Source organism: Propithecus coquereli, unplaced genomic scaffold (assembly GCF_000956105.1).
Source record: "Propithecus coquereli isolate 6110/MARCELLA unplaced genomic scaffold, Pcoq_1.0 Scaffold4, whole genome shotgun sequence".
Classification (NCBI taxonomy): Eukaryota; Metazoa; Chordata; class Mammalia; order Primates; family Indriidae; genus Propithecus; species Propithecus coquereli.
Window position 1 is genome coordinate 7,553,415 of NW_012149729.1, and position 19,727 is coordinate 7,573,141.

The 19,727-nt window shown below is 41.8% G+C and overlaps 1 protein-coding gene across 1 annotated transcript in view; it reads left to right on the forward strand.

Moving 5' to 3' along the window:
- The first annotated feature begins 4,843 nt into the window (after nucleotides 1-4,843).
- Nucleotides 4,844-19,727, forward strand: part of WNT2 (wingless-type MMTV integration site family member 2) — a 40,246-nt gene continuing 25,362 nt past the window's right edge. Inside the window, exons 1-3 of the mRNA XM_012652760.1 lie at nucleotides 4,844-5,224; nucleotides 7,340-7,566; nucleotides 12,565-12,842. Coding sequence (XP_012508214.1) covers nucleotides 5,142-5,224; nucleotides 7,340-7,566; nucleotides 12,565-12,842 — 588 coding nt within the window. The 5' untranslated portion in view covers nucleotides 4,844-5,141. The remainder of the gene's footprint in view (nucleotides 5,225-7,339; nucleotides 7,567-12,564; nucleotides 12,843-19,727) is intronic.

Consider the following 19,727-nt stretch of genomic DNA (forward strand, 5'->3'; position numbering starts at 1 on the left):
ACTGGGTATAGTGAATGAAAATTTGTGGAGACCCTGAATGATGTTATAGTCCTCCAACGAGGGTCAAGTTTTCTTTTGGATTGTAAATAGAGTACCCGTGGTTCATCTTGATCCTATCTAAGGATGGTTTTAGACTTTATTCAGGCAGCTCTGTTTCCATTTTGCCCTTACTCTTGGAGTTCAGTCTTTATTCCCAAGGTAAGGGGAAAAAGAAGAAACAAAAGAAGACCACCACTTTATTTTTAAAGGATGTTTTCACTGATTATAGATGTCTACTGTAGACTGTTTTTTTCTTTTAACATTTTAAAGCTATTCCATCTTCTGACTTCCATTGTTGCTGATGAAAAGCCAATGTAATTCATATTCTTGTTCTCCTGTATGTAATATATATTTTTCCTCAGGTTGCTTTAGAGATTTTTTTCCTCATCTACAGTTTTAAACAGTTTGATCTTGATGTGTGTAGGTGTGACACATTTTGTATTTTTCTTTTTGGGATTTTCTGACCTTCTTGGAGCTGTAAATTTATGTTCTCTATTATTGGACAAATTTTGGACATTCTTTCTAAAGTATTTTTTGCCCTATTTTCTTTCTCTTTTCTTTCTGAAACTCTACTTACACATATATTAGGCTGATTGGTATTGTCCCACAGATCTCTGAGGTTTTATTTATTTAATTTTTAATATATATCTTCCCTCTCTATTCTTCAAATTAGATAACTTACACTTTTACAAGTAAAAATTTTACAAATTAGATAATTGTACTTCTTGGGCCCCGAATTTTCATTTGTTTCTTATGGATTCCATTTCTCTACTAAGATTCTCCATCTATTTGTTCATTGTTCATTTGTTTATCCTCTTTTCCTTTAAATTGAATATATTTATAATAGCTATTTTAAAATTTCTTTCCCGCTAATTCCTACATCTGGACCATCTCAGTATCGATCTCTGTGGACTGCTTTTTCTTGAGTATGGGTCACCTTTTTTGGGTTTTTCACTTCTCTATTAATTTTTTTTTTTGTTCAAGAGACAGTCTTTCTATGTTGCCAGGCTGGACTCAAACTCCTGGGCTCAAGCTATACTCCTACCTCAGCCTCCCGAGTAGCTGGGACCACAGGCACATACCACTGTATCCAGCCTATTAATTTTTTATTATTAATGATACATTGTAATAAGTCTGTATTATGTTGTCTTCTTTTAATGGATGTTTTTGTTCTTATAAATCTGGCTGGCTTGTTTGTATGCTTTGTTAGAGCATGTGATATAGGGAAATAAGATTTTGAATTTTGTCCTAAGCATGATTTTTACACTAAGGCTTGACTATTACTTTTAAGGCATGACCTTTCTAGCATCTCAACTAGAAGCTAGAATTCCTGAAGTGCTCAGTGAGGTCTCTTTACCCTGCTGAGATGGAACTCCAATGTCTCTAAACAGTGGATGACGTGCAGCAGGCAGTCTCTGCTAGGCTTTGAAGAATCTTGTCATTTCTATACTTAGCCCAGCTCTTAGCCAAGGATCCATGGTAAATCTCCCATGTAGACTTGTAAAGTCCCCCTTTTACAAATACCTATTTTCAGAAATGCTACCCTGCCAATTTTAGGTGCTTCAACACCCCGAACTCCATACTCTCCCTTCTTAACTGAGACTACTGCCTTGCTTGGGTTCCATCTTCTTACACCCCCAAAAACAAGGACTTTTCAGCAGAAAAACTAGGACAATTATGAATAGTTGTAGAGCAAATCTCATGTGTTTTCCTCCTCTCAAGGATTACAGCCATGTGCTACCACTATCCAATACCTGAAAAGATATGCCTCAAAAAGTTTCACCCAGTTTTACAGTTTTTTTTCTGTAGGACAGTAAGTTGGTACCTGTTACTTTCTCATGGCTGGAAGCAAAAGTCTTTGGTGTACATTAATTTAAATGCACACTGAGATTTAAATGGCAGATATTAGAAGTTTTCCTTTGGTTAGTGAGTGGCTATATTACGAGTCACTGCCTTAGAAAGAAGCCAGTTCAGACTGAAGGGCAAATGACTGGTTGAAGAAGTAACTCTCCAGTTTTAAAGGGTGGAGATGATTTGGTAGTAAATTAGTTCTCTTTCTTTCTCTGCCCTGGGAGATTAGACAAACAATGGATCTAACTAAGAAAATAGACTGACTCATTTGGCTACAATGCTATACTGAAGTTACAAGCAAACTAACATTAATCTCCAGAAAGAGACTTGGGTTTTGTATACTGTAAATGAATTTTACAGTCATTTCTGGTATGTCTCATTGAAGAAATCAAAAATCAGGTATTACATTCATAAATCTAAAGGCACACTGTCTTTCCTTACCTCATAATCTTCTATAGCTAGGCTGAAGTCATATGCAATTTACTTCAGTATTTAGTAACGCTTCTTTAGGATGGTAGTTTTTATTGCAAAAGAAGTGGGTTTGCTGTCAACTTCTTTCCTCCTGATTTTCTTGGGCATTTTACAGCTACGTTTACTAGTGGACGCTCTATCTTTAAAGTGCAGGGATCCATCAAGAGAATAGGTACAGATGAGGAAGGAGTAAAGACATTTTTGGCAAAAGATAAGTTGTATGGGGCTAAGTAATGGGTCATAAGTGAATAGGGGTGGAGAATGGGAGGGAAACGGAATCACAGATTGGGAAGAGACCAGTCATCTGGTCCAGACTGTCTCTAGACAGGTCAGGAAGGGGTGTTTGGGTGGACCTTTGTTCACATCTGGATTTAGCTTCTCTTGAACTTTTTCAGCCTTTTGCCTTTCACCAAAACTGATTTCTTCTCTGTAAGACATGTGGCCCCCCTCCTCCTGCCCTAGGATGAAGTCTTTTGGAGTGGATTTAATTAGCTTTGGGGATAGTCCATTCCTTTTCCAGGAGGTCCGTTTCAGGTTTAGGTCATTCCATTGGCCTCACCATCAACTGAAGGGCAGGTCTCCTGGCCACTCAATTCCCTGGGCGGAGAGGAAGGGCCTCTAAGCTGATGGTCACACTCCATGTATTTCTAACACCACTTAGCTGTGAGGACACGATGTGCTGAGAGGGGTGGAACTTTAAATTGGAGTTTTTTAGATAGTTTCAATTCTCATTCTCCATGAGAGAATCATGCAACTGCCTACCTTTCCCAGCATACACATCCATACCCCACTTTAATCAGTGGTAGAAGTGAAATTTTGGCAACCTATGGTTTCTCCAAGGCCAACCATCTCATCTTCTACACGTCTCAAGTGTCTGGATTTACTTCAAGAAACCGTGGGACAAAGGAGGGTGGAGATAAAGTTTAGCTTATTCCTCTGCTTCATCAGGGAAGGAGACTTGTGAGCATAAGCATAGAGGTACATAAGCTACTTGTTGCCGTTTGGCGGCTATCACCCCAACACCACCTCCCCCGCCACCCGCATACACAGATACTCCGAGCAGGAGCGCGCCCCGGCCCCCGCCCTCCCGCGCACCCGGCACAGACCGAGCAGAACTTCCCCTGGGTCGCGGCCCAGCGATACGGAGCGGCCCTGGCGGGGAGCCCTGCTCTTCCCGAGTCGTGGGTGGCGCGGTGCTTGTTTCCCTCCCCTCCCTTTCCGGACCCAAATGGGGATGTATCTGGGTCAGCCTGGGAGGGGCCGGACCTGCCAGGGACCGGCGTGGGGGAAGGGGGTGGCGATGACAGCATCTTTCAGGTTTTTGGCGTCTCTGAGCTACTCCCCGTCCAGCCTCTTACCGAGCTCGCGTCCAGCGAGGGCTGACGCTCTGGCCCGTCTAGGCCTGAGGGGTGGGCGGGGGAGAGCCCGTCTTCCCTATCTGGACGCCCCCCGCCCCACGCCCAGCGAGCAAGTCGGCGCCCCCGCCCCCGAGCAAGTCGGCGCCCCCGCCCCCGAGCATACGCAGTCCCTATTCCCCAGGGCACGCTCCCCGGGCGGGCGGCGCGTCCCTCCACCCCAGGAAAAGAGCAATGGAACAGTTCACGGCCGCCGCGAGTTCCTGGTCTTCCTTCCTTTCCGGCGATAAACGGCGGGGCTGCAAGCCAGTTGCTGCTCAAGATGCTCCACCCGTGGGCCCGAGCCCCCGTCTGTTGGCTCTGCGGGGGCCCAGGTCCAGGACCCAGCGTCCCTTTATTTCCACAAGGCGTGCAGCCTGAGCTCCCGGGCGCTGAGAGGTGCAACCAGTGCCGGGGCGCACACGCCCCGCGGACGCCTGGGTGCCTCGATTCCTCCCTACGTGATCCTTTTGCGCTCGGCAGCGCCAGGGAGCAGCTGGATGTGCATAAAAATTGCATCCTTCCTGGGCGCTTTGGCCGAAACTGTTAGGTGAGGTCCCAGGGGTCATGGACCCCCCACACACACCCTCTTCCCGGTCTCCTCCCTGCGGGCTCTGTATGTAAGTCCAGCACCCTGAGGCCTGGCCCCCTCTCCTCAACCTTGCCCCGCATAGACACGGCAGCTCCAAATTTACAAACGCTGGCTCTTCCTCTCAGCGTCAGGGAGAGAAGCGAAGCAATGAGTGAAAATCATCTCTGGATTCTTTTATCCTGTACACAGTAATCTTATCCTCCCCCTCATTTCTCCACACTGCCCGCTCGGGGACTTATGTTTGCCGGAGGGTGGCCTCGCCTATCCGGAACGCGCGCTCCTGTGGCCCGAGCCCACGGATGCTCTTTGGCTCCGAGCTTCCCTAAAGGCGCCTGTCTCCGGGGGTGCTCGAAGCCACGCAGAGGTGTTCCTCCCTCCCCGCCTCACCTCACCCCAGACATCTCTTGCCATCATTCCCTCCACTGCGGTATAAAACCCTGCGCTTCCCCCACCCCCGCCAGGCGCAGCGCCCCCTCCCTGGGCTGCGCCCGCCGGGGAGCAGGACAGGGGCGCGCGGGAGGCGCGCAGAGCTTTCGGGCTGCCAGCGCTCGCCGCGCCTGGGGAATTGGGCTGTGGGCGAGGCGGCCCGAGCTGGCCTTTATCGCTCGCCGGGCTCGTCGTTTGAAACTTTATCAGCGAGTCTCGCCACTCGCCGCAGACGCGAGCGGGGGGCGGGGGCGCGGCGAGGCGCAGGCTGCCGTGACGAGGCGCTCCCGGCGCTGAGCGCTTCTGCTCCGGGCACGCATGGCGCCCGCACACGGAGTCTGACCTGATGCGGACGCAAGGGGGTTAATATGAACGCCCCTCTCGGTGGAACCTGGCTCTGGCTCCCTCTGCTCTTGACCTGGCTCACCCCCGAGGTCAGCTCTTCATGGTGGTAAGTCCGCGCGCACCGGCGCGGGGGGATTTTGGAGATGGGAGTTGGGACTGCACCGGCCACCGAGACCCTTCCTGGCGGCGCGTCCCCGCGGCCGCGGCAGTCTCGGTTTCTGGCCCGAACCCTGGCTACTGCGCTCCCTCATCGCAGACCGCGAGCCCCTTCGCTTTTCCCCAGATCATTTCAGCTTTGACAACTCCAAAAAAACCACATCCCCCCTCAAATGAGAGCTCTGATGTTTGGTTTATTTGGATCCAGCTGAGCGACAGCAAAATCAGCCAATTTCTTATCCTGTTGAGAGACGCGCTAGCCAGGTCTAGCACAGACGTGTGTGTGTGTGTGTGTGTGTGTGTGTGTGTGTGTGTGTATAAATTCACCTTGAAAACCACAACCGCCCCCCCACCCGCCTCCCGCCCTCCCAAAACTGCCTCCAGATAAACCGACGGGCCAATGCAGGCAGTCAAGAGTTGCAGAGCCCAAAGCGTGTGATTTTGTATTATTTCCCGTCCTTCCACATTCCTAATGCTTCGCCCTAGTGGGGCGGAAGAACACGTTGGTGCCTCCAGGTAGAGACTATCGCCGTTAATGCAAAGCTACAGCCCCCGGGGTCTGTCTCTAAAATGTTACCCTGTTCAAAACCATCACCCCAAGCAGTAATTTTGCCACTTTCCCTTGTGCGTTGATCTGTGATTTATTTATTTATTTTTGCACAGTGGTGGAACGTTGAACATTAACGGTTCCAGAGGCAGATTCTCTCCCCATCCAGAAACTCTTCCCCATCTCCCGATTTTCTGATCTTGGAAAGAGATGGAGTTAAGAGTCCTGTAACTTCCTTGCACCTAAAAGTTTCAGAACAGATATTAAAATACTGATTCAGAAAGACCGGTTCCCGTGGGCTGTTTTTTAAAGAATCCGGCAAAAGTAAGGAGTCTCAGAGAAAGAAAGACTAGAGCAGGGAACTTTTTAGGAAGACACTGGAGCTCTTCAAAGAGCAAGGCAACGCGCTGATGGGAAGAGGGGTTCAATCCCTTCCTAAGCCCGCTTTGAACAGGAAGGCGTTTAGCTTTGACATTGCTGACACAGGATCAAAGATTGATTTATCCGACTGACCATTTTTCAATAAAATGACTATTTCTGTTTCCATGGGTGTATAAACATTATTTATTGCTCAGGCTTTTTGTCACATTGTCTCTCAGCTGTCATTTAAATATATATTTTGGAAGTCACAGCTGTAACGATTTTATGATCATATAAAATAATGAAAATACAAGAAAAAGACATTCTCCTTGTTTGATCGCTTCAAAAGACACCTATGGCAGCTTGGGTTATATAAAAGGTACCTTTCTAAACATTTCACAACTAATAGAGAACATCTGGGTAGAGATGATGATGTAATTTTTTGTTAAAGTTTCTTTTCAAAAAGTACTTTATGGAGCTATAACACTGTTTGATTCTTCCAAACATTTAGTGTCCTTAATAACAATAGAAAGAATTTCTTCCAAAGGCTTTTTTTTTTTTTTTTTTTTGGTAAAAGCCAAAAAGAGCTAGAAAATGGAAATATTTAAAGGACTTTTCAGTAAGGAAAGAACAGCATGTCTGTGAGGAGAGTGTAACATCAGATACCAGCAGGTGTTGATTAGACAGATACAGACAGTTTTTAAGACATTATGTCAAATAAGTGGGAACGAGGAGCTTCTAAAGGTCGGTCTCCCTGAAGCCAAGTCCAGACACATTACGCCTCCTTGGGAAAAGTATTTGACATCTTCTCCCCAAAACACATTGCTTCTTCCCCCGTCACTGAGTTCCCCGACCCAACCGACCCAGTCCTTGCCTCTACTACCTGCCCAGAATGTCACCTGCCCCCCCCCACCCGCCTTCATGTCTAGGAGACAGTCATCACTTCATTTTGGGCGTGGCTTCTACCAGGTCACTCTCCATGCCTGCCTTGCCTGTTTCTCTACTGAATCAAAAGTAAATAACCCTTGCTTTCTAATACCACCAAAAGGATAAGGAATTCATATTTGAAAAGTGCTTTGAACTCTTTAGTCTCCTGGGGAACACTGAGCCAGGCCTTGCTGTTCACGTTGCTCTCACCTCTGTGTTGGTCCTTTACAGGTACATGAGAGCTACAGGTGGCTCCTCCAGAGTGATGTGTGACAATGTGCCAGGCCTGGTGAGCCGCCAGCGGCAGCTGTGCCACCGACACCCGGATGTGATGCGTGCCATTAGCCTGGGTGTCTCGGAGTGGACAGCCGAGTGCCAGCACCAGTTCCGCCAGCACCGCTGGAACTGCAACACCCTGGACAGGGATCACAGCCTCTTTGGCAGGGTCCTGCTCCGAAGTAAGTCCCCTGTCTTCACCCAGCTCTGTGGGCCCCCCGGGCTCCATACACAGTCCCCTCAGTCTTCAAAGCCCCTGCTCATCATGTATTGCATTTGATTTAATCAGAAGTTTGTTCTGTTGGGCGACATTGTCCCTGCCTAGAGAAATCAGAAACTCTAGCGTAGAGTCTTACAGGAAGCCAGGCATGGAGTGGGAAGTGGTACCCTAGACTCTTGTCTCCTCACTCTTTGCTCTGTCCATCATGTCAACCCTGCACATCAGCCATGTTCGGATTGTTCAGATTTTGCCTCTAGATGAAGGGAAGAAGTAGCCACAAGGCTCTTTTGACTTTTTCCCCATCTTTCTGGGACTTCTCTAAAAAAATCTGAGCATATGATCAGGATAGAATGCTCAAATCTTTTCTCTGCCAAAGGTTGTCATTATTATACCACCACCATGTAAGTATTATTAAGAAGCAGAGACAAATCTCTACTCACCACCTTTGACTGCCCATTCAAGGACTCAGACTTGGATCACTCTGTGTCTAAATCAAACATTTTTTTTTCACATAAGAGCAGGAACTAGCCTCTGTTTCCTGCACCATGTTTGGCGCCTTTTGCGTTGCAGACCCCACTCATTCCCTATGAGGAATTCATTACAGTGAATGAATGGATGAACTTGTAGTAAGCACCTGTTATTTTGCAGCTACATTTTAGACAATAAGGATATTTTTGAGGATGGGGTGGAAAACATGAATACATAAGAGTTTTTCTTCCTTAGAAGGAGCCTTAAGTGTTATCTAATTACATAATAAATTTCCTAAAAGTTCTGAATATGGAAAGCAGCTCACTAGCTGGTATACAATCGGAGAAAATTAACTGAAAATTAGATTTTATTTTCCAACAATACCCATCTGCTGACCTGGCATTATTAGTATTCTCCAAGAAATGTCACAGCCCATTTGCTATTAGGAAATCTGACTGAAAACACAGCAGTTTATGTGTGAACCTCAGAAACAGGAAACTTTACCCTTGTTTTTGCCCACCCCCCCATTCCTAAGAAAATCATCCGGACTGTGCACTTGGTAATGCTTAACAGAGGGTGTTTCTATCATGTAATCATCACAGCCCTAGGGTTTTATGAGGCCAAACGCATAACTGAATGTCTCTAAAATCCCCCAAGGGCGTAGTACTCTCATTCTCAGAGTATCCCTAAAGTTAATTTACTGCGATATTCTGCAATTTTATTCTCTAGTTTAAGAACTATATTCTTCTGCATTCCTTTTGGAGTTTCGATATGACATCGCAAATTTTTGAAAGGTTAATAGTAAATTTCAGCTCCATGGAATTTTAAGACTTCACCTAGATTATCTCACCAGTGAATCAATTAAAGTACTGGACCTTGTCAAAGACAGTTGCAAGCATCTAGCTCAAGTAATCTTTGCATATACCATGTGCAGGTTCTCAGTGTCTAAAATGCATCAAGATTTTTCTTTTTCAAAGTGCTTGCAACCATTTTGCAATGATTTCTAATTAGATGTGCTTCTCATTTAGGTAATGGTCACCTCTAGATCCATTAAGATGTTGCCATATGAGAAAAAAAAAACAAAAAACAACTTTAGATTACAAATCAAAGAAGCAATTTTGACCAGCGATCCTAAAGATAGTATATCTGTGAAAGCTGGAGATTCATTCATAAAATACTTTAACATAATCTTGGCAATATCTGTTTCTTCAGAGTTGTAGAGTTGCTGAAGAGGGAGGAGGTTAGAATTAAAGGAAATGGAACTAGTCTGACTTATTCTAAGGCCTCAGGTAAATAAGAGATTCTAACTTGTACTTCCTTCAGATTTCTTTAAGATGAAACTCGAGCCACAGTACTCAGAACTTAAAACACTCATGCTCCACAATTTCTTTCCATCCTTCACAGAAGGCCAGATTCCTTCCTACACGTTTATGTAAACTCCTGTGACTGTCAGTGATGATTTTGTGTTGGTTATGGGAGGGCTGAATTTGGCCTTAAGCAGCTTATGCTGGAAATAATCATGAGATTCCAATGAAGCTATCCAAAGATTTTTACAATTAATTTGCTTGGAGGGAAATTTACATCTTGGAGTTGTGAAAAACTCTCCTTTGGAAACCCAAATGTGCTTATAGATGAATAGGAAAGGCAAAGAGCAACACTATTTATAGGGAGGACATAAAAGTTACTAAAATATCCCGTGATCATACAGAAATGGAGAACATTTGCCTGTTTTGCTTGAGAGAGTCAGAGTAAGACAGAACAATTTCAGAAACATTTGTAATTTACTCATTCAACAGACAGTTACCAGTCACAGGCAGAGAAACAAAGACAGAACTTGTAAACCCAAAAATATTCTTGCAAAAATACACCTCCAAACTTCTAGAATGAGCCTTAACAAACAAAAAGGTGATTAGGTCTCATCCTTGTAAACGTTTTTTTGTTTTTGTTTTTTTTTTTTTTAAAAGGCAAATATTTCAAAAGAGAGTTGAACAACCCATAACCTTCAGGAAAGCCTAGCTTCTACTGTTTTGCCTTCCAAGGTAACAACCCCCCACCCCAAATAAAAACTGTGCCTATGTACTTAATAGACATTCTTGATTTATCTCAATCCAAAAATTAGAGAAACTTCAATAGTAACATGTCGGGAAGTTTAAATGTCACCATTTAGATTTGGATTTTGTTTCATTTTTGTGATGGCTTTAAAAAGAATCAGTTTTTCTAAGAAGAGGCCCAAGATCAAAATTTGTTTTGTTACAAAGCCAGCTCTTGAAATGTGCCACTATTTCACACATAACATTTTAGTGATTCATCTAAAACACTTAACTGAAAACATCTTAAGGCCATATCTACATGATACCAGACCATCTGGAGGTAAAATGAAAAGTCAGTCAATCTGCTAATTTTTTATTTAAATAAATGAACATCTAGCTATTTAGTAATGTGTTTTAATAATAAATGAAAACTATTTAGAAAGGTGTTATTTTTGCTTTGGATATGATTCCTGAAATGTAACAGATTGTGATTTTTTTTTCTTTCAGCCAACAAATTAATGTAATTGTTTGCAAGTTGCACCAGGATGATAGACAATTTATTTCTCTATTGCTTTCAAAATACTGTCTGGTGTCTGACATACTATCATCCACATCTTCTATGCCTTTCCCCTAAAAGACCACCTCATAAAACTTCTCTTCTTTCTCTGTAAAAAATAAGACCAGTGGTAAATACTTAAGCATTTGGGAATTTTCCCCCTATGTGATCTCTCTAAAGATGGACACTGGACTCCAAATCCCAAACTAGGATTTAGAAGATAAATGGGGTAACTATGGAGAAGGTGTTTTCTTAAACTATAAAAATGGGTATTATAAGAATTTTATTTATCTGAAAGCCACTACCTGAGATTAAGCCACATTAGCATCTATTAGTCACCTTCTTTTACAAAACATCTCAATTCCACTTAGAATATCTGTGGCCCTTATAATATAAGCTGGGACTCTTTAAAACAGCTCCCATGACCATCACAGTTCTCTCTGGAGAGCACTACCTGCTACCTATGGCAAATATTCATATTATTGATTTCACCTAACTACAGGGCATGATTGATTCCGTTTTTGATGGTTAGAGGTTTGGGGGAGATATTTTCTGAAGGCTGAGGTAAGTGCCATTTAATATGGTGTAGATATGTTTTCCTGATTTTTAATAATGAGACTAGCAGAGCAAATATTGCGAGGGATGTATAATAAATTTCAGCACTGAATGACAAACGGAAACAAGCAGGGCTTCAATGCGAAAAGGTGGTTTGTTCTGCCAGCTGTGTGTGGTTCAAAAAGTCACACTCGTCTTGACATGTTGAATCACCGAATGGTTCTCTGTTTTCTGCCTTTCACTGGCATCAGGTTGTCCAGCTTCTATTTTGATTGTTAATATATTTGCTGCAGCAACCGTTAATAAAAGGGCATGCTAATAACAATGAAATACAGCTCCACTTGAAAAATGAGGTGCACACGGACCCTAAAGAGCCTTATATCTGTCACTATACCACAACACTGTGTTATGAGTTACTACAGATTATTAAAATAATTTAATGTAGTTATTGCACTGAAATATGTACCTTTCAGCCTCTAAGTAAAAGTAGCCTGTGCTCTAATAAAGAACAATTCTAAGAAAGCACCCCAAAGGGTTTTTGCCCAAGTCTAATTATAGGCGGTAAATTTGTTTCCTTCCAGAAAAACCAAAGAAAAGCTTTTCGCTGTCTTTTGCCCGATACTAGTGATTAGTGCAGGTGTTCCAGAAGAAAGTAAATTCACCTTAATAGTTAGACATAGTATGTAACCCTAGGATATTGCATATTGCCTTCAGCAATCTCTCAATTGCTTGTGAAAGTCAGTGCCAAGCCAAAGCTCTCCAGTGTTAATGCAAGGGCCTGCTTACTGCCAGAATTCTCTTCCCACCTCAGTCCCTAGATTTCTTAGAATTCAGTATTTCATTCTCAATAATTTAAATGTATATGTGTGTCCTCAGTAATGCCTAGCAGTTTGGAAGTTTTTTTGAAGGGAAGCCATGGTGTCGTGAATATCCAAATATATTACGAAATGACAGCATTGTAGAATTTCGACTGTATTTCATAGATGAGGAAACTGAGGCTTAGAGATACTATGCTCTTCTAGGACATCTAGGACTCCTGGCTAAAGCAGGGCAAGTGTGTGTATGAGACTAATATGAAGCTAGGAGCTGGGCATGGCCGTCTTTGATATTCTTTATTTAAGCAGAGTTGTCAAACAGATATCTAAATTGACAAAAACCTATATTTGATGGTGATGATTCACATTAAGGAAAGAGCTCCGGCTCTAGAAAAGAATCCTTCAAGAATATCAGAACTTTTTTGTCTAGTGGTAGAGGACGTCAGAGGTAGATCAAGTATTAAACAGTCATCATGTGAAAGTTATTCAGAACTAGCACCACCAGACCACTTTTAAGAAAAGCATTTTTGTTTCAGGTAGTCGGGAATCTGCCTTTGTTTACGCCATCTCCTCAGCTGGAGTTGTATTTGCCATCACCAGGGCCTGTAGCCAAGGAGAATTAAAATCCTGTTCCTGTGATCCAAAGAAGAAGGGAACCGCCAAGGACAGCAAGGGCACTTTCGACTGGGGTGGCTGCAGTGATAACATTGACTATGGGATCAAATTTGCCCGAGCCTTTGTGGATGCCAAGGAAAGAAAAGGAAAGGATGCCAGAGCTCTGATGAATCTTCATAACAACCGAGCTGGCAGGAAGGTATGGAAATGCACGAGTGCTCATTTTGTAGACTTCATGGCTTTATGAATCGCTTAAGCAGAGCTTATCTTAAATCTTCCTAGAGTTGATAAAATGCAGTAAAGTCACAACTTTCCACTGTTCCCCAGCCCATAGCTGTTTGTTCTAAAGAATACCACTGACTGGGTTGAAATATCCTCATCCACACTCCACCTTCCTTTCCACAGCTGAGCTGAAGGAGTCCACCCACTGCTTTTGGCTTGTGTTGAGTCAAGTGTTTTATGGTCCCTGTGGATACTGTATCATCTGGGCAGAAGATACAGTCTGTGTGTTAAGATAGTGCTTCATCCCACGTAGGAATGTTGTGTTGGATGCTTATATCTAAGGGAGATCAAGACCCAGAGCATCTTTTCCCAAACTTTTCATGAAAGCAACTCACCAGGTATGGTTTGTTGGCTTCTAGATTCAAGGATGCTCTCTTTTAGAATCAGACCAAGCCAGCTCTTCCTCACGATTTCTGACATTGAATGAGTAAGTAGACCAGGGGAAGACATGGCCACAAAAGTGTACTCCAGTCCCCTGTCCTCTCATCCTAATTACCTAACCTCCTGGGTTGTGGGTCAGTATGCACCTGCTAACCTCCACTTGTTAGATGAGGACACTGAGTCACACAAAGTCTTCAAGGTCACGTAGTGAGTCAGTAGAAAAGTGAGGACAAGAAGTCAGGTTTCGACTCCTAGTCTGGGGTGCTTTGATTTAGGATTAAACCATTTCAGGCCGATGTTCAGCTTCAATGATGATCCATGTCTTTCCATATGGTGGCATGACCAGAGTAACTAGAGAATCTGAATGCTGCACTCGATGCCTTTGCATAGAAAGTGTAAACTGGCTGGGCTAATCAAATATTCGATCAGAATGATTCTAGAATAATCTAATTGCCAATAGGAAGAGATAGCCATAATTTGTCTTTTATCGACATAACATAAAAATGTGCTTGATATTAATATATAAAGAAAGATCAGCATAAAATTGAAAGGTCCCCAGGGAGGCTTTAATAGGAAAAAAAAATAGAAAAGAATGCAGATCTGTTTGGATGAAAACCCTTTTACTAGGATCCTGGAGAGAACGAACCTTGTTTAAAGGAAGTTGGAAGGAAAGAATTCTTTCTTAGCACATAGAATAAGATGAGTGTGACCTGAGCTGTTTACAAATAATACCTTTCTTGAACTTTAAAGATCAACATTCCTTATTTTCATGAATTTATGAACTTACAGTGACCACTGCCAAGAATATAGACTACAGTTGTGCAATCCTCCAACTATTGGTAATTACTGCTTGTGCAATGATTTAGATTAAAAAAAAAAACCACATTGACCTTTGTTTTAACATTGATATTGCACATATAAGTTATAAAGTGTGGTGTCTTTGATAGGAGTGTGCTGCCTTAACTTTTCAAACAGGGTGTCCAGTTATATTTCTCTATTTGGAAAGATAAAGGCATATGATCATACTTTGTATCCAAAAGAATGTTGGCTTATCAAAATAAATGTTAATTTTGCTAAATAGGTCATTAGATAATGAATGTTTCAACTCTTCAAGACAATAGATCTTAACTATGATATTTTAGGCCCTGAATAAACATGACTTTTAATGTAAATCACATGATTCTTCACTGTGTAGAGGTGAACAGCTGTCAGGCCTCAGATATTCTCCTGCCTACTCTGCAAAACTTAGGAGGCTACTTTTGATTGGAATAAAAGTGCACACACTGACTTTTTAAAATGTGGCTTTAATTAATGGTGGGTGGGCAGACTTTTTCAAGGAGATGCATGATGTCAGTGAATATGAACTTTAATGAGAGTAAATGTATTGAGATAAACATGCGTCTCTAATTCTCTTCTTGCGGTCATTAGACCCTCAGTCTCTACTCCCCCTTCGTACCAGCAGAAGGTCTGTGAAATCAAAATGAGAACAGGCTGGGCTTGTGTTTGAAGGCAGGCCTCCTAAGCTAAGCCTCCAACTGGCCTGGTTCTAGAAAACCCCATCCTCCCAGGGCTGACAGTAATATCAGTCCACTTTCTTCTTTTTCTTTGGGCTTTTCAGTATCTTCCAAATTGGCCAATACGAACATCTACTTTTTAAACTAGGAGGGTTGGGAGAGACCAATACATTTTATTTAAAAGAAAAACCATCTTTTCCAAGTCTGTTCTGTTTAGCCAATACTAAAAATGAGACTTCAACACTTCCATTCACAATAGGCCTTAAATTTTCCCCAATATTTGAACAGTTTATTTATTGTAGCAGCTGGTTAGAGCACCCTCATGTGTCTCTGTACTGTAATATCATTTTAGATCCTCTGTGCTGTAATACCATTTATTTTAATCACAGTTTCAGCAGAATTTATAACGATATTTTTCTCTTCTTGTTTACTTGAATACACATCCCTGATTGAGTCTAGTTTTCCTCCTCCAAATACGACTATTAATAAGTACTAAAAAGATAAGTCTACCTGTTGAAAACAATTATTCTATTAAGAAGGACATTCTGTAGTTTCCCTCAGCTCTTTTTAGATCTGAAGAAGCCATGCTGTGAAAACTTCCTCATTACACTTAAAGATGGTCTTAGGTAAATTACATGCAAGAGGTCGATATTCACCATTTGTTCCCTTTCGTGGGCTTGCAAATGCCTTTTAAATTAGCCCACTCTTTCCTCTAAGATGAAATAATTACAACTTCTTTTAACTCTCCTAAGGGTATTGATATCAAAATAATTCATGTATCTAATCAAATACTACTCTTCAATCACTCTGGAAGTTTCTGTAAGAATAGAGGACTTCCATAAAAATACTTTCCCCAAAAGGTGTCTCCTACTATAATGAAAATAGAACATTGGATTTGAAATCAAACCCACCTTGGTTTTAATCTTGCAATACCAGTGGCTTTGTTCTCTGTATCTCAGTCATTCTCATGTGTGGAAGAGTATTATGCAGTGATGTGGGAAGACAAGAGTAAGGGAGACAGCACAGAACCCGGCATGCAGTCAGTGCTCGATAAAAATTAGTTCCTTTTCCTTTAGCGAAGTGAAGGTTATTTGTGACTTAGGTAACTGAGCTGGGCAGAAATCCAAACTGAACTTAGGATTCAACCTCATCACTCCGTCTATCCATGGAGTCATCTCCTGTTCAGTTAACATACTCATAAAACCAGGCATGCAGTATTTTCTAACTTACAGAATACTGTCCAGTGTTTTGTAACTTGATATTTCCAAACCCTTGTAGGAATAAAACATGGTATGAATATTTCTACTTTTCAGAGGAGAAACTGGGCCTCAGAGGGATGCAGTAGCTCTCCCAGTGTCACATAACCATGAAGCGCAGGGTCTGGGGGTTCAAACCCAGTTGTGTTCTCCCATTTGCCTTTGTCTACATTTCCATGTTGCCCTTGTTGAGAATTTCCAAGAAAAACAAAAAGTATTTCTGTATTAAAAAAAAAAGAGCAGCAGCATCTGCCCTTGGAAGGTAGTTTACTCATGACTTTTTTCCTTTGTTTATGTCCTCACAAATTTTCTAAAATGAATGTATATGGGAAAAAGTTATTTTCAAATGCTGAAAACATAACTGCTAGTCATTGTGAACATGCCCAAAGCAACTTAGCCTGATCTGGGGGCTTCACAAAATTTCAGCTAATAGCACTGCAAGTTTAAGAGCACTATTCCCATGTGTTTTTGGACTAAAATTGGTTCAACAGATATTTTGTTAAGGAATAAATATTTGGGAAAGGCACCATTTTGGGTACTAGGTCAGATGTGGATAAGAGTAAGACAAAGAAGCCCTGACCACAGGCAACTAAATTTTAGTCAGGGAGAGGAGTGTAATGCAATTGCAAGGAAATGATGCTAAGTTGTGTAATAGAAAAATCAGCCAAAGGGCCAGTTAGCTGAGGAGATAAAGATTGTGTCATAAAAGAACTGGGTGTTTGAACTGGAGATAAAGATTTCCCGTGGTTGAGATATGAAAAATGCTTTCCAGGATTAAAGGACTCTAAGAAAAAGACAGATACTGGAGCAGAAACTGTATCATAAAGTTGAGGAATGACAAGGGCTCTAGGGCGGAGCTCAGCACTGAGAGTTAATAGGAGCCGAGGCTGGAAATTTGTCTCAATCAGATCTGGAGAGCTGTGAACACTGGGCAGAGACATTTGGGTGTCACTATGAAGGCAAGAGGAAGACATTGAACGATGGGGGAGAAAATTAAATACTTGAGTTTAATTTTTATGCATTTGTTAGTTTCTCTAGAGCCCACTTTGAAAGAGTGGCAGATATCAAAGTTCAACTTTTAGTAATATGTTTGAATTCATGACTTAAAAAATAGATTTAGTAGGAAAATGATGAGAAATTTCTATCTCCCTAAATTTTATCTTTAGCCTTAAATATACGTATAAGGACAGACATAGCACACTTCTTGAAGTTTATTAATAACAAAAAATTAGCATATGGAAACTGTATTTGTATTTTCAACATAATGGTTAATATTATTATGGGCTACTCTACGCCTTAGGGGTTCTTAGCCACAGATGTCATCTTGACTGAGACAGTAAGAAAGACAGGGCTCTGGGATCAGAAAACTAGCTCTAATACTTGAGCATAACCTTGGACAGGTTACCTAACTAGCGTTACCATGTAAAATAAAATACATACTCATACACACCAGGTTTGAAGCCAGCCCAAGAGGTAGGCACCATTGTTAGCCACATTTTGCTTAAGAGGAGACTGAGGTCTAATAGGGAGGCCAGAATTAGCAAATGAATGTATTCGCTAACTGAAAATATGTGAAATTCAAATGCAACTTGGCCTTTTGTATTTTATATGGAGAAGCTCAGAGGGTGAGGGGATCCAGAGTTTCTAGTTCCTTGTGCTGTCCAAACAAGCACACCCAGGGCCAGTGCTGCAGAGCTCCAGGGCTTGGCCCTGAGTGTGGCCCACTGGGCGCTGGGACAAAGCTGAGAGTTCTAAGTTCCACCTTCAGGAAAAGCCTCCAAAGTGAACAGAAAATGGATATTGTACAACATGCAAGCACAACCTTACAGGCAAGGAAATCTAAGTTCTAATAAAGACTTCAAAGAGTAGATTTCTTAATACCACTTAAAATAAATAATTAATAATAAATAAGTAATAAGTCTGACCTAAGAGAACTGGGGCATGATGAAAAAGAAATCATACTCTTAAAAAGTAAGGAATATCAAAAGGAAAGAAGATAAAACCAGAATTGAACTGCAGAGCCAAATTGCTTTAACCTCCTATTCATCCCTACCCTCCCTTCAGTAATCTTAAGCATCTGTGTGGGGCACAAATTTCACTTAGTAGATATTTGTTTTCTGATTGGTCTCTTTAGTTCATAAAATTAAATGCATTTTGAAAAATTAGGTCAGTTCTGCCAGCCTCACCTCTGTCTTGTTGGATCCAAAACTAGTATGTGGTCTGGGTGTGGCAGCTTATGCCTGTAATCCCAACACTTTGGGAGGCTGAGGCAGGAGGATCACTTGAGGGCAGGAATTTGAGACCAGCCTGACAACATAGCAAGACCCTATCTCTATAAAAAATTAAAAAATTAGCCAGGCATGGTGGCACATGTCTGTAGTCCTAGCTACCAAGGAGGCTGAGGCAGGAGGATCACTTGAGGCCAGGAGTTTGAGGCTGCAGTAAGCTATGATCACACCACTATACTCTAGCCAGGGTGACGGAGTCAGGGTTTCCCTTCACTATGGGGGGAAGAAGAGTGTATACTTGATACTGTGGCTCTTTCTATATCATATGAATCAAAAACCAACCAGAATTAAAGTCCCAAAAGAGGGAATAACTCTTAACAAAATTGTTACAGTTACATGTAAAGTTCTATTATTAATGGAAAATGTTTTTTAGACTTGCCTCATTAGTCAATAAGAATTATTATATATATGGTTAGTCGATGGTAATGTTCTTGAATTACCCAAATATAAATTCCACACCTTATATTTTCTAGCTAAGCCCACCCATGGTCAGTGTTTTTGAAGAATGACAGGGCTCGAGAAATCACAATATCTTATTTAAGTTAGAAAATGTTTGCATAAGCAAATCAGCTGTACAGTTTGCCAATAAATACTTCTTGTTTTCCTAGTTGCAGACCATGTATGTTTGAAGGGTATACGTTAGTCCAGTTTTGAGTAACTCCTATCTTGGAGATGTGGACCTGTCAAAAGGATTTAATTGTTAATAAATGTACTTGGCTTTAAGCCAGCACCTGAAAATTAAATAGTATGTTTTTAATATGGTGTTTCCCTCAGGAAAACTGATACAGGACCAGAAATATGCTAGTTGCTTTGTGGAATACACCCAACTAAAAAGTGAAGTACTAACACTTCTTCAAATGCTCAAGTTTAATTAAATAATTTAGTTAAAACACAGCATGTTAAGGACCTAAAATAAATCCTAACTAGGATTTCTAAGGTAAGGTCAGTTGTTAAGTTGGCAAATATTCCACACGGTATAAAGTGGATTGCCTTTTTTCTAACAGGAAGAGTATCAGTATGACATGATACGGGGTTTGTAAACGTAGCAAAATGCAGATACAAGACAAAAATTCTAATGTTCCTCAAAGAAGTCTTGTAAAGACACCCTAAGCATTGCTTGGGCTCAACCTTCAGAAAAGCTGACTTAAGGAACCAAACTTCATTTTCCTTGAGAGAAGTTTTTCTTTGTAACTGGCAAAATATTTCTTTTTAGACTGTAATTAGATATGTAAACACTAAGTGTAAGAACTTACAGAACTCACCGGACCCAAGAAACATGAACCTCCTGGACTGGCAAACCCCAGTATGAGAAACACCAGCGGAGTGATTCAACATGTCACCTTTGGTGTCAGACAGGCTGGGG